Below are 21,752 nucleotides of genomic sequence, written 5' to 3' on the forward strand. Positions count from 1 at the left end.
CAAGATTTAACAAAGTTTTAGCGCTCTCTGTCATTTAAATAAGTTTCTGCATAAGAACAATACTGAAATTACTTTGTAAGATTCAAATTTCTCCCTTCGGTGTTAATAAAACATCTCTGACACACCATAAAATTTTTAAATCCTATATTTTTCGAACAGAATAAAGCCTGTCCAGAAACACCTTCTATCAGGGAACAGTTATTGTTAATATATGTTTTCACCATGAAAACTAAATGCAATCATAGTTTGCATTAATAAAAAGCCTTTCTTCAAACTAGATTTATAGTGCCGGTGTGCTAACCCTTCCCGAAAGTGAAGAAGAACTGCCTTAAGCCCATGTCGGATCTGACCCTTCATTTCCATTTATGCTGAATGAAAGAGAATTATCTGCTGTTAAGAGTTCTCGCTCTGAGTCCCCATAGTTTACTATAATAGGGTGACTTCTAATTCATGCTATCATCCGTGCCCACCGTTTCTTCTATGGCAAGTGTATTAGGTAGAATAATATCCTCCAAAAATTCATTCTCAGCCAGAACCTCAGAATGTAACCGTATTTACCAGGGTCTTCACACACGTAATGAGTTAAGATTAGGTCATACTGGATTAGGGTGGGCCTACATTTAACATGACTGATGTCCTCCTGTGAAGAGGGGCATTTGTACAGAGAAACCCAGGCATAAAGGCAAGAACATGGAAGCAGAGACTGGAGGGACACAGCTGCAAGCCCAGGAATCCTGGGGCTGCAGGGAGAGATGAAGATCCTTTCCTAGAGGCTTCAGAGAGAGCGTGGCCCTGCCACCATCTTGATTTTGGACTTCTAGTCTCCAGAACTGTAAACAATAAATTTCTGTTGTTTGAAGCCACCCAGTTTGTGGTACTTTGTCATGGAAGCCCTTGCAAACTAAGGCAGCAGGGTGCATTGACTCAAACTGGTTCTGCAAAAGCACTAGGGAAAAGCGTTTTGCTTTCTTTTTCTTTGGCAGGATGCAGCGGACAATGCCGGTGCTCTACCCAGATGCCATCCTAGGATTTCTTTTTGCAGCTTTCGCTCCCTCTCTCCATTTCCATGGGCTTTTAACAGCACTTGCAGCTCTTCCTCAGAAGACAGCCCTCTGGCTACCCAGCTGCTTTTCCTGCCAAAAGTGCCAGGGGATTTACTACCCTTTCTCCCCTTGCTGCCCTTGACCAACGACTGGTTCAAAGGATAAAAGCCCACCTTCCGGGGTGCCTGGGTGGATCAGCTGACTAAGCATCTGACTCTTGATTTTGGCTCAGGTCATGATCTCGGGGTCCTGGGATTGAGCCCCGAGACGGGCTTGGGCTTGGCGCTCAGTGCAGAGCCCGCTCGGGATTTTCTCTCTGCCCCTCCCCTCACTCTTGCTCTCTCTCTCTCTCTTTAAAATAAATAAACAAAAGCTTTAAAAAAAAAAAGAAAAGAAAAGAAAGCCCATCTTCCTTGCCTCAGATTGAGACAACTCTGGGGCATAAGTTACACTCCTGAGCTCACCTGTGGGGTCAGACTGAAGCTTCCTTCTGTAGGATGGTGACTGACATGGCACTAGAGTGACCAAATCATGCCAGTTTGCCTGGGACTCTCCCAGTTTTAGCACCGATTGTCCGATGTCCCTGGAAATTCCTCAGTCTTAGGCAAACCGGGATGATTGGTCACTATAAATGGCCCTCTTGCTTAGATTCTTTCCTTTCTCTGTCCTTTTCCTATTCTCCTACAGGTCTTCCTCCGGAGTACTTCTTTAATAAATCACCTGTACACAAATCCTCATCACATCCCTTGTGGGGAACCCAGCCCAAAACACTGGTGCAGGGAGGGGTGAAGAGCGCACGAAAGCCTTGGGGATTTGGGGAATTCTTATTAGAGAAATTCAGCCATTAATCCACATTGTGTAATTCATGTTCCTGGTGATCGGCAAATAAACATCTCAAACTCAAGAAGCAGAAGCAGGGAGTAATTTTTAGTCCTGACATATTTACCTCTGGATGTCTTAGTTTATCAGAGTGAACCCTCACGCTCAGTACTGAGATAACGGCAAACACCTGCCTGGTCAGAAACACACTAGTGCACGGTAATTGTGAATAGTCGTCTCGTAATGAGAGGGCCAATTCTCTTCACTTTGTTTCCCAGATGGTCTCTGTTTAGGGGAGTTTTCCCTTCAGAAACTCCTGATTGGATATTAGTAGCCAATTAGAAACATAATGGGGAAAATACTCAGTAGTGATGCGGTATTTAAAATGTTCTGTGGGGATCCTTCAGGACTGGTTTGTGTGAGTCTCTTGGAGGGTTAATTTTTGTCCTCTAAAAGGCCTAGTCATTTAGTACGAGGCTGGGGCGCATCTTAACACAGGGCTTCTCTTAGGGGCATCTACACTTTTTTATTTAGGTGTGTTTATTTATGGATTTATGTTACTATGTAGGTAAAACATGAACATATTAAGAGATTCAAACCACATAAAAGGATATACCATGAAAATAAATTCTCCCTCCTATCTCTGTCCTTGAACCTCCTGGTTCCCCTTCTCAGAGGCAGCAAATATTACCAGCTTCTTACATATCAAAAGTGTTACTATGGACCTATGAAAGAAGTCATGCCTCCTGTACATTCTGAGTGAGATTAGCAGCAGAGCAGGAAGTATATGGGGGGCATTTTCACAGCCACGTGGGACTCAGATTTAAAAAGCTGCAGGGCCCCTGGAGTTGACTTTGAAATATTAAGCTGGTGTAGTTGCCATCACTGTGACCTTCACATTATATTGACATTTTTCTAGTAAATTGCAGTATTAGAAAAATGACAACATTCTCTCCATGCCTTGGGACTTCTATGCTGTCTGGATTTCATTGTTTTCTTCAGCATTTGTGGTAGCAGCGCACGAGGATGCCAGTCATCATAATGGCTGGTTTCAGGGCAGTCAGAGGGACAATTCAGAGAGACTTTTAAGAAAGACTCACGGATGAAAGGCATCAGCCAAGATGGGAAGTGGGTACTTGAGCGAAATGGGCACTTGAGGGAAATGGGCACTCAAGAGGCCACATGGCTGTAATAGTAAGGCTGGTAACATAGCCTACAATTTGGGCCTCACCTGTGCTTTCCTTGAACGGAAGAGAGGTTTGTTTTCACGGGGTAGTTGCATCTGGGATGATTTAAGAGGGGCTTAGTCTCAAGGCAGAAAGTTCCCCTACCTTTGGAGTAGCTGCCTGAAGGTGCATCCCGAATTTTGCAGCACTCATCATGATGGAATGCAGAATGTTGTTCCCATCCCCAATCCAGCTGAGGGTAAGACCTTTCAGAGAGCCGTAGTGTTCCTAAGAGGCAAGGGAGGAGGAGATTACATCCAGGAGGAAATCCACCTATGTGAAACACTTATTAGGGCCAAAATAAAGAAACAGTCAGTCTTTGCCTCATTTCTAAAGCTTTGTTGGAATGAATAAACTACTAGGGGTTTTTTTGCATTATACAGAGCAATTCAATAACATGAATATACAATCACAACAAATAGCAAAATGACTTAATATCTTAAAAGATGACATCATATGAACTCATACAGAGACTCATGATTTCATGCATTTCAAATCTGAATCTTTGTTATATTTGTTCATTCATTCCTTCATTCATTCACTCATTCAACAAATTGAGTGCCATCAATGTCCAGAGGCTTTTCTTGGCCCTGGAGATGGAACAATGAAGAAAGGAGACAAAAAAAAAATCACTACCTTTATGGAGCTTGCATTCTGTGGTATTAGAATGGGGAAACACAATGCATCTGTAACAGTGGAACATGGTGTCTGTGTTCTCATTTATATAAAGTTAAAAAACATGCCCATTAATCTTGATTGTTTACAGATATAGACATGTGTAGTTAAAGTATAAACACATGCCTGGGAATTATAAACACAAACATCAGGATAATAATTTCTTTGTGGGGTGAAAGGAAATGGAATCAGGGAGAGTTACACAGTAAGCTTCAACTCTGTTTATAATATTTTATTTAAAAACAAAAAAATCCTAAAATAAGATTTGACAAAACTAATGGGCGCAGAGGTGCTTGTTTTATTTTTCTTGAAATGTCTGTAGGTTTCACCGATTTTATGTATTCATAAAAATAATATTTTAAAAAGAGAAACGCTAAGCAACTTCAAGATCACAGAACTATTACATGGCGAACCTAGGATTTAAATCCACGGCCATCTCATTTAGATGCCATGTTCTTAATAAGCTGCTATTTATTCATTCAGCTCCTGCTTTGAATATCTTCTATATGAAGGCATTGTACCAGGTCCTGCAGGGGACAATATGATGAATAGGACATTTTATTGTCCTTCAACGAATTTGTAATCTAGTAATGACAATGCCCAGGGGGAAGCATTAAATTACCTGGCATATATGTAAAGCCACACCTGCAAGCAGCCACTTGGTATCTAACATTGCTGTAACATCTTCTCTGCATGAATCTTATCCTCATCACCAAAGAGTTCCATTTCATTTTGAATTTAACTTCACATTCATATGTGCGTGGCTTATTCAAATAAGGGGGGATATGGACCTATCCAGTTTTCCCTATCTTCCCAGAACAGTCTATCCACACAGAAACCATGGTTGTCAGGATTCCCCGTGGCAAGACCATGTAGATTGGCTGTGGCAAGCCAAATGAGATGAATATTTTCCAAATTATTCGAGTTTCTAATTTAAGGAGACACAGCTAAATTTGCCTCAATTCTATAAATTCTACATGTTCTTAACTCCAGTCTCAAACGATCAGTTTATTAAAATGATAGAAAACGGCTTCCTTCTCAAAAAGTGACGTGGTAGTTGACCATTTTGAATATTCAAAGTATACTCTACCAGTCTTCACTTACAAGCCACAGAGTTGGCTGTATGTAGGATTACATAAAGCTTTTCCATTCTGTATGCTCCAGCATTCTCTATTCATCTATTATGTTAAATATGTCACCAAAAAGCAAAGTGAGTGAGAGAAGAGGGGATGGGGGGGGGGCTAAAAGAGGTTGGGAATTGAGATGAGAACAGAAGGATCTGATGATCTGTTTTTAACAATGCCCTGTCTCCCTTGGAGATCTAGTATTCACACATATGCTATAATTCTTTGCCAAGATGATATTTGAAAACGAAGCACCAATATCATGACTTAAATGGTTCTATTTAGAACTAGTTGGGAGTAATTTATTTATTTTGCTCTTGTGTAAGGCAAAGAAATAAGCCAACCTGGAGCGTGAGGTAATCAGCCAGGATCTGGATAGGATGGTACAAATCTGACAGCCCATTGATGATTGGGATGGATGCTTCTTTAGCCAGGATATCTAGATCTGATTGTTTATACACTCGAGCCAGCACTGCATCTGTCATGCTAGACAACACACTGCAGGAAACCAAGAAAAGATAATCTAAGTTAATCATGCTTAATAATTCCTTCTTTAAACATGATCTTAAACAGGAATAAGAAATGCTAATAAATTAGAATTTTTACTAAGTTACAGCTACCTATCAACCTGACAGATTTAGAAGCTAATATTAGGGCGCCTGGGTGGCTCTATCTGTTAAGTGTCTGCCTTCTGCTCAGGTCATGATCCCAGGGTCCTGGGATCCAGCCCCACCTCAGATTCCCTGCTCAGCAGAAGTCTGCTTCTTCCTCTCCCTCTGCCCCTCCCCCCGACTCGTGCTCCTCTCTCACACTCTCTCTCTCTCAAATAAATAAATAAAGTCTAAAAAAAGCAATATTAAACATGTAGTCATTCTAGAAGCCAGATGTTGTTCCACTGATCTCATCCAGTGACCACTGATTTTACTATTTTTTACAGAGATAAGAAATCAATTGTGGGCCCAGCAAGTTATGATGATGAATTATAATTGATAAGGGACTGTTGATAAAAGTTAAAAGGGACAAGACCAAAAACAAGGTAAACAGAGAAACATTAATGACCTGGCATGTGGCTCATTTTCTTTGACATCATCCCACAGACATATATACATTTTCACTGTAAAACTGAAAGTACTCATGTGGCAGGCATGAAGGTGTACACACAGACTGACGCACGAGAGAGAACTTTCTGGGAGGAGTCCCAGCTGCTGCACTTTTGGGATACACTGTAGTGTTTCCACTAAGGCCACACTGCCCCCCACGCTATCCCCAGCCAATGGCTGAGCCCAGTGAGGGCACCAGAGCTGAGCTAGTCTGCCTGACATGGGACTGCTCCAATGGGCAGTCTTTGCACTGAGGTTCCCCATTGGCCTGGCTGAGACTTTCTCAGAGCTGTGCTATAGTCTCAGGTTCTTTTTACCCTACTCCTTCCTCCCTCTTCTCCCTTCACTGGGGTCAGACCTGCATTGTGGTCTGAAGGCTTTCCCTGCCTACTCCTGCTTCCTCCTTCCTTCATCCTTCACAGTTGTTTCCCCCTTAAATCTCTTGCATGTCTAATTCCATTTTGGAATCTGCTTCTCTGTGAACTTGAATGACACAACCCACAATAAACTCCTGTAGGGGCCGAGCCTGAGAAGGCATTCAGCCCTTGTCCCTGCACCCTGCACAGCTATCAGCATCCCTGAAAAAGACAGAAAGTGTTCAACATCATAAACACAAAAATCCACCAAAAAAGCAAGACAAACCAAATCATGGCTATGAATTCAAACAACACACAGAAAGATGGATATTATTATTCTCATTTTATGACTGGAGGACGTGAGACACAAAGAGGTTAAGTAACTTGCCCCAGATCACACAGCTAATTAAGTTGGAGATGCTCATATTCAAACCAAAGTCAATTTAAGTCAAAAGTCCATGTTCTTGGGGCCCCTAGGTGGTTCAGTCGGTTGAGTGTCTGACTCTTGGTTTCCACTCAGGTCATGATCTCAGGGTCCTGAGATCGAGCCCTGCATCAGGCTCTGTGCTCCACAGGGAGTCTGTTTAAAGATTTTCTCCCTCTGCCCTTTTCCCCACTTGTTTCTCTCTCTCTAATAAATAAATCAATCTACCAACAGTATAAGAGGGTTCCCCTTTCTCCGCATCTTTGCCAACATTTGTTGTTCCTAGGGAGGGAAAACAGAATGGGAAGAAATCAGAGAGGGAGACAAACCATGAGAGACTCTGGACTCCGGGGAAACAAACTGAGGGTTGCAGAAGGGACGGGCGTAAGGGGATGGGGTAACCAGGTGATGGGTATTAAGGAGGGCACATGATGTGAAGAGCCCTGGGTGCTATACACAACTGATGAATCACTGAACACTAATTGAACTTAATAAAAATGTAAAAAAAGTCCATGTTCTTTCCGTTACAACACATTGCCTCAACTTTGCACATGAAAATATCTGGAAGGAAAGCTTGGGATCCGGATTTTAATTGTTTCCCATGCATCAGAGTGATGGTGGTTCCTCAGCTAAAGCTTCAGCCTTATACAACTAGCAAGGATGGCCTTTGGTTTAAAATCTTGGTTTCTTACTATTTAAAGGAAAACCTCTACAACAGAGGCTTCTAACCATTTCAGTTTTAAATAATTTTTTTTTAATGACAAAAAAATTTGGAAAGCCTCTCATGATAATAGTTAGAGTAAATATAGTCATGATTATAAAGTATCCAGTTGGGGTTCTTATTCTGGTTCTGTAACTTACTAGCTGTGTGACCTTGGAAATGTTATTTAATTCCTCTGTGGCTTAGTTTCTTTATCTCTAAAACAATAATAATAATAATATCTATCCTATTGAGTTGTGAGGATTAATGAGATTACCTATTTAAAGTGTATAGTATGATGCCTTATTCATAGTAAGAGAGCAAAAAGTAGTAGATATTATTACCGTGTCAAAAGAAATTGCAACTCAACACCAAAAAACCCAAATAATCCAATTAAAAAATGGGCCGAGGACCTGAATAGACATTTTTCTAAAGAAGACATCCAGATGGCCAACAGACACATGAAAAGATGCTCAATATCACTCATCATCAGGGAAATGCAAATCAAAACCATAATGAGGTCTCATTTTACACCTGTCCAAATGGCTAAAATCAAAAACAAAAACATGAGAAATAACAAGTGCTGGCAAGGATATAGAAAAAATAGGACACTCATGCACTGTTCATAAGATTGCAAATTGGTGCAACTACTGTGGAAAAGAGTATGGATGTTCCTCAAAAAGTTAAAAATAGAATTACTATATGATCCAGTAATTCTATTATTGGGTACTCATCCATAGAAAGTAAAAACATTAATTCAAAAAGATATATGCACCCTTATGTTTACTGCAGCATTATTTATAATAGCCAAATTATGGAAGCAGCCCAAGTGTCCACCAATACATGAATGGCTAAAGAAGATGTGATACACACACACACACACACACACACACACACACACACACCATGGAATATTACTCAGCCATAGAAGGAATGAAATCTTGCCTTTTGCAACAACATGGATGGAGCTAGAGAGTATGATGCTAAGTGAAATAAGTCAGTCAGAGAAAGACAAATACCATATGATTTCACTCTTATGTGGAATTTAAGAAACAAAACAAATGAACAAAGAAGAAAGAGACAAACAATAAAAGACTCTTAAATATAGAAAACAAACTGGTGGCTGCCAGAAGGGGAAGGTTGGTGGATGTATGGGTGAAATAGATAAAGGGGATAAGAGTACACTTATCTTGGTGAGCACTGAGAAATAGAATTGTTGAACCATTATATTGTACACCTGAAAGTAATATAGTAACACTGTATGTTAATTATGCTTGAATAAAAAGATTTAAAATTTTTTAAATGCATAAAAACTAAAGCTAATATACATTCAGTAAGGTCTTCATAAATTTGTATTTTAATCATCATATATTTGGAAAACGAGTCCCTCTTACAAATCTGAGATATATTATTTACCTCAATCTCTAGAAAACTGTTGGTGCTTATAGAATTCAAGAACCACTAAAAAAGCTCCTTGCCCCCAGGGATTAGAGAATCAAACACTGAAAACCATATCCCTGTAACAGTATCTTCTAGACTCAGATTTTTTTTTCAAATTTTCATAGATTTCTCATACCCATAGTTCCCAGATTTTCAGATTTCATGGATCAGCACAATTTCCAAAAACACAGGGAGATCATAAGGTTGCCAACTTCTTGTTTAGCAAATTAGGGGCATAAAACAACAAGCAATTATACACATACAATATGTTAATATCTTCATTTAATAGAAGAAAGGGCATTTTAACACGAAAAGAGGTGTGAATGACCTAATCTCAGAGAATGATCCTTGAAATTGAATTAATTTAGGTTATGAAATTCACTATATTGTCTTTATGTTTTTTATTTGACCACTTCTGACGAAAACTTCCCGTGGCAGGGCATCAGTGTAGGGGTCAAGATTTGGAAACCAGTGCTGTTAACTATCTAAGCACATTGTATATTGTAGCATGAAAGAACCACTTTAGAGTTTCTCTTGCAAAACAGATGATGTTAAAAAAAAAAAAAAACAGATGATGTTTGATGGTTGTCTGAGACCGGGGTTTTCAAATATTTGCTACATATAAAAGTCACCTAGAGAGTTTTTAAAATTCTTGGTGCCCAGACCATAATTTCTATCAATTATTGTCAGAAAAATAGAATCTCTAGGGATAGGACCTAAGGATCAGTGTTTTTAAAAACTTCCCAGGAGATTCCAATGTGTATCCAAGGTTGACAACCAAAGCTAGCACCTCACTCCTCAGATCAACAGCATCACCATTACCTGAGAACTTGTTAGAACTGCAGAATCAAAAAGGAAGGAAGGAAGGAAGGAAGGAAGGAAGGAAGGAAGGAAGGAAGGAAGGAAGAAAGAACTGCAGAATCATAGGCCCCACCCAGATTTACTGAATCAGAAGCTGCATTTTAACAAGGTTTCCAGGTGACTAATTTGCATTTTAAGTTTGAGATGCCTAATAAAGACGGAATTGAGGCCACCATATTTTTAAAAGTACCATCCATTCTTTTCTTAGAACCCTAACCAGGCCAAAAAAAAAAAAAAAAAACCTATCAAGAGATAGCAGCCCACAAAAACAGGATTTTGTCCGTAATCTCTGTCAGGGAATGCTTTCTAGTTCAACTGAAGGAAAAAGACATCTTAAATCCTAAGAAATTAATAATCCACTCCATTAAGACCTCCCTAATTTGAATAACCAGATGGCCCTGAGCCATCTGATGCTCTAAGGCAATGGTTCCCAAACTTTGGTGTGTATCAGGACTAAATAAAGAACTAATAAACTACAGAGGCCCAAGCTCCTGACAAAGGGGAGAAATCTGGGTCTTTTACTATTACCAAGTTTCTCAGGTAACTCAGATAACCTTACAAATGTTGAGAATCTGTCCTAAGGCATAAGCTTTATGTTAAAAGAATTTTAAATCTTCTTCCTTTTCTTCAAGATCTTAATAAAAACTCCCTATCCAGTACAGATACACTGATGCTTCATAGTATAGAATGCAGGCTTTTAATTCTATCATGACGAAGTCACTTAGATGGAGGTGGATATCCCACTAAGGTTTATAACTATAATCACTTATCATTTCCCTATTTCAGAAGAATTGGTTAATTTTATGATAGCTAAAATCCTATGAGAGAGAGCAGTAAAGAAGTGTTTGACTGGAAAGGACTTCTTTAAATATGCATCACTTCCTAAAGTGTGTACAAACAGGATAAAAACAATCTGGATTAACCATTGCAATTGACCTTCTAGAATCTCATAGAAGGAAAATCAGATTTTACTCCTATTGTAGCTTCTCAAATAATTTTATGGAGCTAGAACCATGGGCCGCCAACCTCTTACGGTTTCAAGAACTTTACAGTGTATTGTTGAGTTTTGCTAGATGTAGTGTGTATTACATTGTAAATGTTATCTTAACCTCACATATAAGGAAACCAAGGCCTTGGAAACCTTGAATTAGAGCAAGGTTAGGAAAGAATGAAGAAAGATGAGGCTGACAGAGGGAGACATGAGGGGAGTAGTTGGAGAAGTCAACGCCCTGTAGACATGAATTTTTCTGGATGATTGGAAAAGGGAAATTGTGGTTCCCTCCACTGAAAAATCCCAAGAGCTCTTGAAGCCAAGCAGCCAAAAGTCAAGCATGCATTTACTTGCCCTATTTATAATGTGGAGTTAGTATCCCAGGAACCTGTATGGTAGAATCTTATGGGAGAGTGCCTGGTCTGCTTTAATGAGGTTGCCCAACAGAGGTTCTAGAACAGAGGTGTTTGACCTTGGCTACCCATTAGGATCACCTATGGAGCTATAAAAATCCTGATCCCATATTCTGCCCTTTGGAAATAGATAGAAACAGAAGATATGGTGGAGGATTCACATTGATATTTTTAAAGCTTACCAAGTTACTCCAATATGAAGACAAGACTGAGAACCATTGTCCTCAAAAATAGAGAGAGGAGGTGGGAGGAAAGTGGGATATTCTGCTGTGGAATGGAACAATGGAGAGGTGGAAAGTCTTAGTAGTCACTGAAATCCTATAGTATAAGAAAAGTGAGAGCTAACAACATGATATGCTATACTGGAAAGAACAAGATTTTTTTTTAATGATTTTTTATTATATTATGTTAGTCACCATATAGTACATCCCCGGTTTCTGATGTAAGGCTCGATGATTCATTAGTTGCGTATAACACCCAGTGCACCATGCAATACGTGCCCTCCTTACTACCCATCACCGGTCTATCCCATTCCCCCACCCCCTCCCCTCTGAGGCCCTCAGTTTGTTTCTCATAGTCCATAGTCTCTCATGTTTCATTCCCCCTTCTGATTACCCCCCCTTTCTTTATCCCTTTCTTCTCCTACCGATCTTCCTAGTTCTTATGTTCCATAGATGAGAGAAATCATATGATAGTTGTCTGGAAAGAACAAGATCTTATACACTTATTAAAGAAGTATTTTCAGGGCACCTGGGTGACTCAGTTGGTTGAGTGGCCAACTGTTAATTTCAGCTCAGGTCATGATCTCAGGGTTGTGAGATTGAACCCTGCCTCAGGCTCCACACATAGCATGGAATCTACTTGAGATTCTCTCTCTCCCTCTCCCCCTCTGCCCACTTGCGCGCGCTCTCTCTCTAAACAAATAAATAAAATCTTTTTTAAAAAAAGGTATTTTCTTTTCAGCTCAGTCACTACCAGGAATAGTCCCATGGCAGCAGCAATAGCTATAATCTTTTCCCCTTCAACACTTATAAGAGTCCCTAGTGCCCAGAAATTGGTCTTAATATCATTCTATTTAAAAAAAAAAAAAAGGAACCAGAAACTATTACAGGATAGTCAATTCCATGTCCTTGGACTGGACAAAATCAGTATAGGTCTATAACACCCTGATGTTTCCAGGAAGCAAAAAGCGATTTAAAAGTGGCAGAGGCAGTGCTAAAAGGAAAAAAAATCAACTTAAAGAAGCTCCCGTTTGTCAAGTTGTGACCACTTATAGTAATAAAAATCATCAAATAAAACAAGTTGTGCTTGTAAAAGTTCATCATGCTAATAAGGAAAGAGTTAATACAAAGAAAATGTACAAAAATATAATTGTAGTATCAGTGAAGAATGACTATTTCTATGTACATTTGAATTTATTTATTAAGAAAGTGTTTATATATAACTATACAGATAGATCTTTTGTGGGGTATTGTTAAGTATATTTCTGTTTATAAAGCATAGGTACATACCATTTCTAATGTGTGTAAATCACAAAGAATTAACTTATAAGCCAAATTCCTAGAAATGGTAGAAAGTGTAACATAAATGGATGGATGCCATCAGCATTTGTGGTTTTATATAAAGTGAAGTAGAAGAAGAGTCTAGCAGTTAACTAGAACCAGTTGCCATATACAATTTCCAATTAGAAAGACAATATGACAGTTTATTCCAAAATAACTTAGTTAACTGTCCTGAAGAAGAATTTAAATTTTCAGACTCACCTTCCTGCCTCCCTGGGAATAAAACTTGATGACCCAACTAATTATAAAACAATGTCATTATGAAAGGCATATATTTTAAAATATCCAAACCAGACCAGGTTAATATATCATGAAAACATTACAGTGGGTCTGCCAGAGATGAAAAGCAAAGAAAATAAAACTTAAAGAATACCTTATCTTTTAATTTCTGTGAAAAGTCAGAATCTATATGAAAAACTAAAATCAGGATCCTATGGTAAACAGAGTAATGCCCCCCCCCCCATGTCCTCATACCCGGAACCTGTGATTAGGTTACCTTAGATGGCAAAAGAAATTTTGTAGATATGATTAAATTAAGGATCTTGAGACAGAGAGATTATCCTGGGGTGGGCCCAAATAATGACAAAGGCCCTCATAAGAGAGAGGCAAGAGGTCAGAAAAGAGAGAAGATGCTAGCTAGCTGTGCTGCTGGCTTTGAAGATGGAGCAAGGCTGGAAAGGGTAAGGACTTGGATTCTCCCCTGGAGCCTCCAGAAGGTACACAACCCTATGGACTCGTTTTAGACATCTGACCTCCAGAAGTGTAAGATAGTAAATTTATGTTGTTTGAAGTCACTCAGTGTATGGTAATTTGTTAAGGCACCAATAGGAAACCAATATAGATCCATGATAAAAAGTGAAAGCGATGTGCTAAAAATATATTCAGCCTAGTGGCCAGCCATGTGAGTTTAGTTCATCTTGAACTAAGCAACCAGTTCCTACAACCCAACCAAAATCAAGTTCAGCAATCCACTTAACCTGCATTCCTAGCCCCCAAGATGCTTTTTTTTTTCTTTCCAATCTGGTAAAATTACAGACATAAGGCCTGAAAATGTATCAGAGTAGTCTTTTGTAGAATTCCTGACAAACCAGCAATGTAGAGAAGTTTCAATTACAGGGCCATGTAAGGATAAGAACAAAAGTAGGGATAAGAATTAATATCATAGATATTGTTAGCGTGGTGCCCAGTTTTGTTGTTAAAATATTAATCTGCTCTGCAATCAATGTGCTATTTTATGTGTCATCTTTTCCTTTTTAAAATGTTTAGAGCTTCTGATGAAGTTAAATGTTTAAAAGCATTTGATTAAGTTTGCAATCAGTGTGTAAACAGTTGAGGAAACTTGTTTTGTTCATTTAATATGTATTTGATTTACTGGTTAAGTAGTATGTGACTGTTTAAAGCAGTTGTTCTGAAACATGAACATGCATCAAAATCATCGGGTGGGCTTGTTGGAACACAGTCAGTTGGGTTTCTGATTCAGTAGGTGTGGGTTGGGGCCCCAAAGAACTTGCATTTCTAACAAACTCCCAGGTATGGCTTAAGCCGCTGGTTTGGGGACCACGCTTTGAGAACCACCAAGGAATGTTAGCTATTTTATGTTTAAAGGAATGCCAAATGCCTGATAAATTCATAAGATTAATATTTTGGACTGTCAACAAAGTACAAAAAGTAGGGTCCGTGACTTTGGGCACAGAAAGCCCCTTGGACATTAAAACATCTATGGGCCAAAGGGAGTACAACGAAGCTTGATAGAAAATGCCATTTCGATCCTTCCACCACAGAAGCTGAAGGTGAAGTAGAAATAATGATACAAGGGGAAAACTAACAGCTCCCAGGTTGTTTTCACACTGGGATCATGTATGGAAACAAAGATATTAGAAACCTTTAGTTACTTAGTTCTATTATTTTGTCAATGACGCTGCTTTCTACTTAATGTTTAAAGTTGCTATAAATCATAAAGAAATTACCACTCTTACTTTTCTTCTTCCAGGTTACTAAAGACCTTTTTTTATAAAAAAAGAAAAACCTTTTCACTGGAAACAATGACAAAGCTGTAACTAGAGCTGGACTTAGAGAGCCATTAACAGTAATCTGGGCTTTCTATGGCTGTCTATCAATTTAAAACCCCAGCTTTAAGCATTGTAAGAGCTGAGTTATATGTGCTACAGATGAAAGGCTGACAAGTTAAAATACTCTCTCTAGCTCTATAATGACTTGCTTTTTGTCTCTTTTCATTTCCATTGAATATATAGAGTTCTGTTTGCCATCTGTGGATTCCTGCAGCTTTGTAGACAATCTTGGGCCTCTGTCAACGATGGTAGCAAAACAGCTCTTGCAAAATCCAAATTACCCAAAGTTAAAGTTTCTAACACATTTCAGTTTCCTCTGGATGTTTGATGGCCAATATTAAGGTTTAGAAAAACAATCCACAAGTTAAAACATTTATTCAACTTGATCTTACTTAAATGTTTAAAATGTGGTCTATTTCCCCTACCCCCACCCCCATCTACTATGTAGGAATAGAGGCATAGGACTTTAAATGGAAAGATGGTTCAGGAGATAAAATGTTAACCTTGATTATTTCAGGATGATGGCAGTATTGCTGGTTCTATCTATATTTTTTTATCTCTTTTTAGTATTTTTTTTTACCAAAAGGATGATTACTGTAATAACCAGAAAAAAACCCCTCTTATCATTCAAGAAAGAACATTTCTTCCAAACTTGATTTTGAAAGTAAATGAGAATGAATTAAGGCTTCTTAGAGCAACGGCTAATTCTTGGCCTTAGTAAAGAAATGTACAAGATGAGCCTGGAACATTTTGCCATATCAAAAAGCAAGGGAGTTATCAAAGCCTAATAGACATGTCAAAATGACCCAGTAGCCAACTTGAGGACAGATCACATTGGCCAAGTATGGGGTAATTTGAGTAACAATAAGAATAATAACTGCAATGAATTGAAGTCTTTGAATATATTAAAATACATGAGTTTTTAAGAGATGAAAGAACAGAAGAATGTTGACAAGAGTCATAACAAGACCAATTTCAAGTTAATGTAGAAGAGAACTCTCAGGCAGTTTGTATAAACTCCCATCAGAACAGTCAGACTGCATAAAAATGAAACAAGATCACACGGTATGTAGAGTGCCCTGATAGCAGATATTTTCATGCAAACCAAGGACAATTTTGAAGAAATGGTATGGAGGAGGCACGAAAAGGATGGCTGATCTAAAGAACCCATAAAGACCTTTCTGACCTCGAATTTCTATTATTCTTTGATATTCTTTCCTTCGGTATAAGATCAAAACTTTTTTAGGGATTAATTAAAACCCCCTAGAAGGCCAAAACAAAACAAAGCAAAACAAAGCAAAAGATACCGTAAGCAAAGTCCCCCATGGACCCAGGAAGGCCTGATGCAGAGTCTATGTGGTTGGGTGAACAGATACTAAAACAAAACAAAACACCCCAAAAATAAAACAAGCAACAAAACAGAAAAGAAAACACCAATAGTGTCCTGGGCCAGATCTTAAGAGCAAACATGGATATTGGTGAGATGGACAATCATACAACAATCCTGATGCTGGTAGATGTTGAGTTGTTCCTAAACTTACTGGAACGTGGTGAATGTGTTGCAAAAACCAAAGGCAAACAGTACTTGTATTTTCATGGGGTCCTGCCACACATTCTTCCTTTTGTCCTTATCCTGCATTGAATCAGACTGTGTACCCCCTAAATTCCAGTTTGTTATCAGTGACACCTCCAGTCAGTTGAATAGCTGACTGACAAGCAGTGGGAGGAATATTTGGCTGTGCATATACCACTGAGAAATCTATAATTGTTAAAAAATGGATAGTTCCTATTTTTATTTTTTATTGAAGCAGGCCAAGGCCTTAGAGGAGGCATAGACTTTATCCCCAATGTAAATTGGTCAAGGAATAAACTGGTTAACTGAGTCTCCCTCCAGGAGGGAGACTATTCCAGTGCTCTGATATCTCTACCAAGGTTATAATTTTAGTTATATCAATATAAGAATAATGAGGACAAAAAACGATACCTTTAGCAAACCCAGATGGGCTCCTCTCAAATGGGCTGGTGTTGGAAGAAATCCAGGGATGTTGAATAATTGCCACATGCAATTTATTCATGAAAGCTTCTATAATGGCCAGATTATTTTGACTTAGGTATTAGTGCCTAGTTTTGAGGACCTCAGGGATAAATGGGTACGGCATAATGGCATTGAGAATGACCTCCTCAAAATGTGCTAGAGGAATTTCAGTGTTGGGTCACTGTAAGCTGACTAGGAGCCCACAGCGATGCCTCAAATTAAATGAGAGCTTTCCTGAGATTGAATCAGGCCATAACTTGGTTCAATCAATATTACTTGAATTTATTCTGTGTGCCTGTCCTTTATAAGCATTATCTCATTCATCCTCACGTAACTCATTAAGTATTTGTATCTCCATTTTATGGCTGAGGAACCTAAGATTCAGAAGCAACTAGTCCAGTGTTGTATGAGTTGTGACTTAAACAGAAGCCCAACCCTGTTTCTAAGCCCCTGAAGTTTATACTATGGCAAATTGCCTCTATACTATGAAGAGTCATAACTCATGTTGTGAAGGACTGAATTTTGTCTACCATCTACCTATCATCTTTTCAATTTATAGATATATCAATTTATTAGTACCTAATTAGGTACAATATTTTAAAACATTTTAGTAAGAAATCTAAGAAAGATTGCCTTTTTCGGTCTTAATATCACTGGTATAAATACCTTCAATAATAGTATTCCAGCTTTTTAAAAACATTCCTTTCATGATGACAGTGAATCACTCCTTCTCTCGAGGACTGTGTCTCATCCACAAATCCCTATATGACTTCCATTATTTGAGCCGTCAGAATGACAATGATTTGAAATGTTTCTATGCTTTTGCAGGGGCCTGTGGATGTGTGATTGTGTAGTGGGTTGAATGGTGTCCCCTAAATTCATATCCACCTGTAAACTCAAAATGTGACCTTGTTTGGAAATAGGATCTTCACAGAGATAATGAGTTAAGGTGAGGTCATACTGGAGTAGAGTGGGCCCTACATCCTATAACCAATGTCCTCAAAAGAAGAGGAGGGGATACACAGAGACATACAGAGAAGATACCCAGGTGAACATGGAGGCAGAGTTTGGTAGTATGCAGCTACAAGCCAAGGAACACCAAGGATTGCTGAAAGCCATCAGAAGCTAGGCAGGGCAAGGAAGGATTCTACCCAGAGTCTTCAGAGACAGCATGCCTTTGCTGACACATTGATTTTGAACTTCTAGCCTCCAGAACTGTGGGCGAATAAATAATCTCTGTTGTTTTAAGCCACCAAGTTCGTGGTCATTTGTATGCATGAAGTTCCATCCAGTTTTAGACTTCCAAGGAATCCATGATCTCAGTCATGCTAAGGTGTCACCTCTGGTGTCACATCTAAAAGGACAAGCCCAGAGTGAAGGCAAAAATAGACCGTCCAACTCTTAACCCCAGCAGAGCACCAGAGAATTGACAAAATCTGAAAATGCCCTCAAATCTGAAGCAAATTTAAATGAAAAAATATGTATTTTTTGTGTCTTATGATATGTTAGGGGGTGGAAAGAGTTGCCAAGAGAGACTTTTCAAAAGAGGGAAGTGAACAATGATTGATTCTGTTGGGAGCTTGGCCCTACAGGGATCCACACTGAACTGAGGAAACAGTTCAAATATTGAGGCTGTCCTTCCGTGGGTGCAATATATACTCCTTAACAGTTAGAGTGTATCTAGGTAAAGGACATTTAGCAAAATCCAGAAGAGATGAGAGCCTCGTGGTGCAAAAAATGAGTTAACATAGCAGTCCTGAGATGGCTGCCTTTGAAAGGCCTACTTACAGGGTTGGCCCTTGGCTGGCATCTGGGAACTTAGACTTCTGGAGTGTTTCCACCATTCCTGGAAATAGTAAGGATGGCTCACTGCCTAAATTGTATAAACACTATGGATTATACCGAACATTTGCCTTCCTTCTGGGAGCCTAGAATTTGGGTTTATGCTGGGCTGAGGGTGCCTATGTCACCAGCCCTCAATAAAAATCTTGAGCGCTATGTGTCTAACAAGTTTCCCTGATAACAACATTTCACATGTGTTGACACAACTCATCGCTGGGGGGAATTAAGCATGTCCTGTGTGGCTCCACAGGGAGAGGACCCTTTGAAGTTTTTGCCTGGTCTCCCCTGGGCTTGGCCCCACGCACCTTTTCCCTTTGCTGATTTTACTTTATATGCTTTTGTTTGTTTGGTTTGGTTTGGTTTGGTTTGATTTGATTTGGTAATGGATCTTAGCCATTAGTATGACCATATGCTGTGTCCTATGAGTGAGCCCTACTAATGAATTCTTGAACCTGGGGGTGATCTTGAGGACCCCAACACACCAGCTCTTCCACAATATCAGCCAACAGCTCCATCTCAGTGCTCCCCTTATTCCCCATTAGCACCCTCATATTACACAATACTGAACTCAGGCTTAGCTAAGGAGAATTTGCCTACAATATTTTGAAGAGTGGACAGGTTTTATTCTTATAATCAAGAAAGTAAAGAGCAATATGTTTTATTTTGAATGTGTATTTAGGTACTTTTGGTTTGATCTATCTTTCCTTTGGTGGCTGAAACAGGACCAACTTGTAAGGGTAGTTTTTTAATTATTTGAAGATCTAAAATATGTTTACTTGCATATTTTAAAACATTGCTTGCTGTCCTTCTCTTCCTGAATACATTCAACTTGTTCTTGCCTTAAGCTTTTGTACCAGCAGTTTGTTCTGCCAGCGAGGCTTTTCCCGCAGGTTTGCATACCTGCCTCTGCCTTTTCAGTCAGTTCTCAACTGTCACCTCCTCAGAGAGAGGCCTTTCCTCACCACCCTATCTAAAGTCAGCCCCACCCCACCCACAGATCACCCTGCATTTGCGTCATCATAGCACGTATCCCAACCTGCTATTCTATTCATGCTTTATTTATTTGTTTAGTGAAAGCCTCCTCTCCCTGAAATATAATTTCCACTCAAACAAGGATTTTGTTTGACTTGATCAGCATTTTATTCTCAGTGCTTAAACAATTCCTAGAAGAAAAACTAGGCATTCAATAAATTTTTTGAATAAACAAATAATTAAATCATTTGACTAAATAACACTTTGGAAATTGCACTTAACAGCTTTTAGGAGACTAGCCCAGTTTTGTCTTTTTTTTTTTTCTGTTGCCACATTCACTGTATTCCCCCTTAGGTTCTCCTTTCACCAATGGGCAGTCACTTTTTTCATTCCACCGGGCCCCCAAAGTAGCCAGACAGGCAGATGGAGAAGCAACACCATCAGTCAGTGTCAGGTGTGCACTATTCTCTTGATTTGAAAAGGCCAGCACTGTCATTTAAACCTCATCCAAACTCTTTGCATCTTACAAAGTTGAACTTCCACAAAAAGCAAGGAGGCAATTACTATGGATTGCACGATGCATATTGGCAGGGTAGATGTCATTAAGATTCACTTCCTTGCTTCTCCAGTTCAATTGCTTCTGTGAAAGGCAGTGGATTTCTCTTGTCTTCTTCAATTTAGATTTATTGAATTTCTGAATCTCAGCCATACCTTGTTTGTCAGATATTTTGGCAGATTAAGCAGTAATGGGGTACACCGAAGAAAGTCAGATTCCACAGTAGCTACTGTGCCACCCTTTCTGACATCCCCATTGCCCAGTTCAGGCTCTTCTGTTATTGCACTATCCTATTCTCCTTGTACCCTAACTATTTCCTCCTGCCCTTCCCTAACTGCACCTGTCCTCAAGGTTCAGCCTTCTACAATCCTCCCACGAGGAGATTCTGGAGCTAATTTTCTACCAGTGAGCTTACAGTTCTATTTATCTAGCTTTCAGCTTCACCCAATGCCTATCTCCAGTGGCTTGTGGACATTTGCATTGGAGGTTCAGCCTTTAATGCAATATGTCTAATACCTCATCTAGCACCTGCTCTCCAAAGCAGAAACTCCTTTTATTTTTCTGCTTCTCCTAATGTATCCACATATATTTTAAGAATAACCAATGTGAAATCATTTTGCCTTCACTATCAATGTACCCTTCACAATCAGTTATCATGAAACCATACACATGTTTTATTAGCTGTCCCTTCTTTACCATTCCCTTCACTCACACACTAGCATAGATTGACAGCACAACAGCCCAGGATTACTACACAGCCTTCCAATTCAGGAATTCGCAAAGTGTGGTCCAGCCACCCAGGCAACAGTATCATTTGAGGAGCTTGTTAAAGTATAGATTCCTCAAAACTATCTGAGCTCTCGCTACAGAATTAGAATTTCTGAGTGTGGGGCCCAGAATTCTGCATTTTTTCTGCATTGGGTTTCACCTCTGTGTAAGGACAATCACTTGATATCTAATCCATTCACATGCACCGGATAGTGTAAATTGGACCTTAAAGATCAGAATGCCCTGATTTTATAGAAAAGGAAACTAAAATCCAGGGAAGTTTTCACCAATGAGTCACAGTAGGTAAGTGGCAAAGCTTAGACTAGATCTCAAGCCTTGTGATTTTCAAGCCATGTCTGACAGATAGATAGCCTTTTAAAGGCCTACATGGGGGTGTCTGGGTGGCTCAGTTGGTTAAGCGTCTGATTCTTGACTTTGGCTCAGGTTATGATCTCAGGGTTGTGAGATTGAGCCCCAAGTCAGGCTCAGTGCTGAGCGCGAAGTGGAGTCCGCTTGAGATTCTCTGCATCTGCCCGTGCCCCTACTCTCTCTCTCTCCAATAAATAAAATAAACCTTTTTTTTTCTTTTGTTAAGAAGGGTGCAAAGTTGGCCTTTGGATAGCATCTGGGAACTTTGATTTGGGGAGGGTTTCTAGGACTGATTAAGAGTGGCTCACTGTGCCTAATTTCTTTTTTTTCTTACAAACAATATGGTTTAAAGTGAACACCAGCTTTCCTTCTGAGAGTCTGGATTTGGGTACATGTCAAACTGAGGA

General features: G+C 39.4%; 1 protein-coding gene and 1 pseudogene across 1 annotated transcript in view; both read right to left on the bottom strand.

Moving 5' to 3' along the window:
• OTC (ornithine transcarbamylase) overlaps positions 1–21,752 on the bottom strand; it is a 61,176-nt gene that overhangs the window by 13,617 nt on the left and 25,807 nt on the right. Inside the window, exons 5-6 of the mRNA XM_045775731.2 lie at positions 5,232–5,385; positions 3,194–3,316 (exon numbers count right to left, since the gene is read on the bottom strand). Coding sequence (XP_045631687.1) covers positions 3,194–3,316; positions 5,232–5,385 — 277 coding nt within the window. The remainder of the gene's footprint in view (positions 1–3,193; positions 3,317–5,231; positions 5,386–21,752) is intronic.
• LOC123778419 (thymosin beta-4-like) lies at positions 19,923–20,376 on the bottom strand (annotated as a pseudogene).

This window comes from Ursus americanus, chromosome X (assembly GCF_024610735.1).
Source record: "Ursus americanus isolate L20-20 chromosome X, mUrsAme1.1.p, whole genome shotgun sequence".
Classification (NCBI taxonomy): Eukaryota; Metazoa; Chordata; class Mammalia; order Carnivora; family Ursidae; genus Ursus; species Ursus americanus.